Source organism: Colletotrichum abscissum (genome assembly GCF_030869225.1).
Source record: "Colletotrichum abscissum strain IMI 504890 chromosome Unknown Scaffold_102.1, whole genome shotgun sequence".
In the NCBI taxonomy this organism is placed as follows: domain Eukaryota; kingdom Fungi; phylum Ascomycota; class Sordariomycetes; order Glomerellales; family Glomerellaceae; genus Colletotrichum; species Colletotrichum abscissum.
The window spans coordinates 22,241-25,005 of NW_026849991.1; the positions used below are offsets into that span (position 1 = coordinate 22,241).

Here is a 2,765-nt window from a genome sequence, read left to right on the forward strand (position 1 = left end):
CAAATGACAGCCGTCATCGTCGTGGGTCGTTGCATCTACAACAAAAGAGAATGCAGCACCAAAGGCACCCCGGTACGGAGAGGCCCTGGCCAGAATGCAAGATACCACCAGTGACTCCATCAACCACCAGGCCATGCAGGATGCGCCGTATGAATCGCCCAATTCCGAGCCATATAACCACCACATCAAGGCTGAGCGCGAGACGACTCGTTCAGCATCCCGATTACTGTTCCTCTTCCAGAGTTTTGCTGCTCGCCCGCCCATGGGCCTCGGCAACCCTTCGGCCGACACTCTCACCGCTCCAGTAAGCTCCCGTCGCCGTCCCTAGCGCCACGAACGGCGCCGTGTGTTCGCCCGCCAGCCACAGACCGCCTTCCGGTACGCCTTCCCGCATCGCCTCAATGTCCTTGTCGCCCTCCAACAATCCGGTTGGGAAGTTGCTGTAGCTGCCGTTGCCCGCCAAATCGTCTCGCAGCCAGTCTGTCGACAGACTCCCCGTCGGCTTGCAGTCGGGCGAATTCTCGTCGTAATGTGGCAGACGGGAGTAGTAAGGCTTGAAAAAGTCGTACAAGAAATAGTTTCTTTCCGGTATCGTCTTCAACCTCGACACGCCTTCGGTAATGTACTTGGACTCGTCTCCGAAAATGTAGAACAGGAGCGTCGGGTGCGAGTTCTCGCCCATCGAGGCAAGATCAACAATTTCCTGGTTCCATCTCTTTGGGTTCGTCTCTTGAGCATATGTCGGCGCAAGCCATTGGCAGAAGCCCTGCACCACGCGGCCCTCTGCGTCGGGCTCGAGCCAAAACGCTTTGGGGAAGCTGATGTATACCTTCTCCAGGCATCCATATCCGATGGCTTGGATTCCACGCTCGACTCTCTTAGGGAGCGGTGGTTCGAATGCTTGAAGGTTCTTCTTCAGCCAGCCCAAGGGTGTCGTCATGACGACGTCGTCAAACTCCAAAATCTCGCCCGTGTTGGTGTGAACCCTCGGTTTCGGCCGCTCCTCGGTTTTGAGCTCTACCTTGGTAACGATAGTATCGTACTTGACATCGGCATTGTGCCTGACGGGCTCTGCAACTCTCTCAAAGATTTTTTCGTATGTACCAGCGCAGAACAAGTTTTCTTCCGCAAGTTAGCCAGAAGTCTGCAGGACTTCAGATCAGAATAATTCTCACCTCCGTCTATGCATTCCTCAAGCCAAAAGAACTTCAGACTTTGGGTTGTGATTGGACTGCCGGAAAAAGCACCCCAGAGCTCTGCAATCTGGAGAACGGTTTTTCGCTTTTCAGCAAAGTTCTCCTCGGTATCGGGAATTTTCTCAATCACTCTTTCCTGGAAGAAGTCCCAGAGACTCTCATCAGGATGTATAGTAGCCGTGTTCTTGTTAGAGTGTTGGAAGGCGTCCTGGACAATGTCCCACATCAAACTCGAATAGATCTCGCTCTCGTCCAGTTTAAATAAGTTTCCTGAATCATCAAACACATACGACCGGTGATCCCAGCTTCCCACGGCCGTTCCAGTCTCTTTGGCCAAGTCATTGATGGGGTTGTCGTCTGTGCCGTGGATCCAATTCGGACCGAGGTCTACAGTGTGGCCGTTGGGTAGTGTTTCCTGGAACATACGCCCTCCAAGTCGCTCTCGGCCCTCAATAATGGTCACCAGCAGGCCATGTTGAATCAAGATATCAGCGCAGCGCAGACCGGCGAGGCCAGCACCGACGACAGCAATATGGGGTTTTGGGCCCGACTCTGATTGTTTGCGCTGTGACGTGTCAGGAGGAAATTGCCTTGACGAACAATGACAAGTAATTTTCGTCTTGTACACTGAGGCGTGTATACTAGCAAAGGTACGGTCGTGGTACGAATCGGACGGGTTTGCCCATCGCGTCAAAAGAGACAGTCGATGGCCCCGGCCCGAGGCGTCCCACTAATAGTATTGGGCACGTGTTTGACAGGAAGCAGCAGACTTACCCGCAGAAGTGAGTCCATGGTCAGCGATCTAAGCAACAGCTTGTCTTGTCCGGACCCAAAAAGGCTTTGGGCTCGGCAGGACTCTAAATCCTGGTAAATGCGAGATGTACTCCGGTTGGCAGGGCTGGTGTAAGAGACTGAGTAAGCGTCCATGGCGGCAAGTATTCGAGGAAATGCAACAGAAAGAGAGTGAGGGTATTGTGGCAGTATTTGACAATCTGGTCACGAAAGTTGATTAATTGGGGGAAGCGCGGGCGAACTATGCCGCAACGCTGCTGGTTCAGTGCTGATCCACAGCAGAAATAAGTGAAGTCACAGGATATGAGCCCGCGTCTGGTTTTGTGAGAACCCCAGACTGAGTGAGACAGAGAAAAAGGAGCTATTGCGATCTTGTGGGCTGGGGGAAGAGGTCAGGTGGAAGAGGCAGCAGAAGGATTGTGGGGAGGAGAAGGGGGAGGAGGAACGTGGTGAAATGTCCAGCTCGCAGCAGCTAAGACGTTCTGGTCAGGATCCAGGGTGGTAAAGTTGATGTATAACAGGACCCGTGGATCTGGGTGCAGCGGCCGGGAAGGTTAAGCGCGAGGATAGTCCAGATAAGGTATGGTGAAGGTGACGGATTCCCCATGTAGGTTGTAGGTTGATGACGGAAGTGCCTTTGATTAAGCCAAGGTATGCGCCATGTAGTAGTACCGATTGGAGGTGAGATTGATACCTTGCGTGGCTGAACAGGTTTATGAAAGACATGAAAGGTGCATCGGACGGAGAAGGTGGCGGAGGAAGGAAGATACTGGGAAC

At 53.2% G+C, this 2,765-nt stretch overlaps 1 protein-coding gene across 1 annotated transcript; it reads right to left on the bottom strand.

Annotated features, from left to right (window-relative positions):
• Window positions 1-223: 223 nt before the first annotated feature.
• Window positions 224-2,123, bottom strand: CABS01_16485 (flavin containing amine oxidoreductase; the record flags this gene model as incomplete). Its single annotated transcript, XM_060549815.1, has 3 exons — window positions 224-1,122; window positions 1,176-1,761; window positions 1,971-2,123. The coding sequence occupies 3 exons, from the start codon at window positions 2,121-2,123 to the stop codon at window positions 224-226; spliced, it is 1,638 nt and encodes a 545-aa protein (XP_060405484.1).
• Window positions 2,124-2,765: the final 642 nt, after the last annotated feature.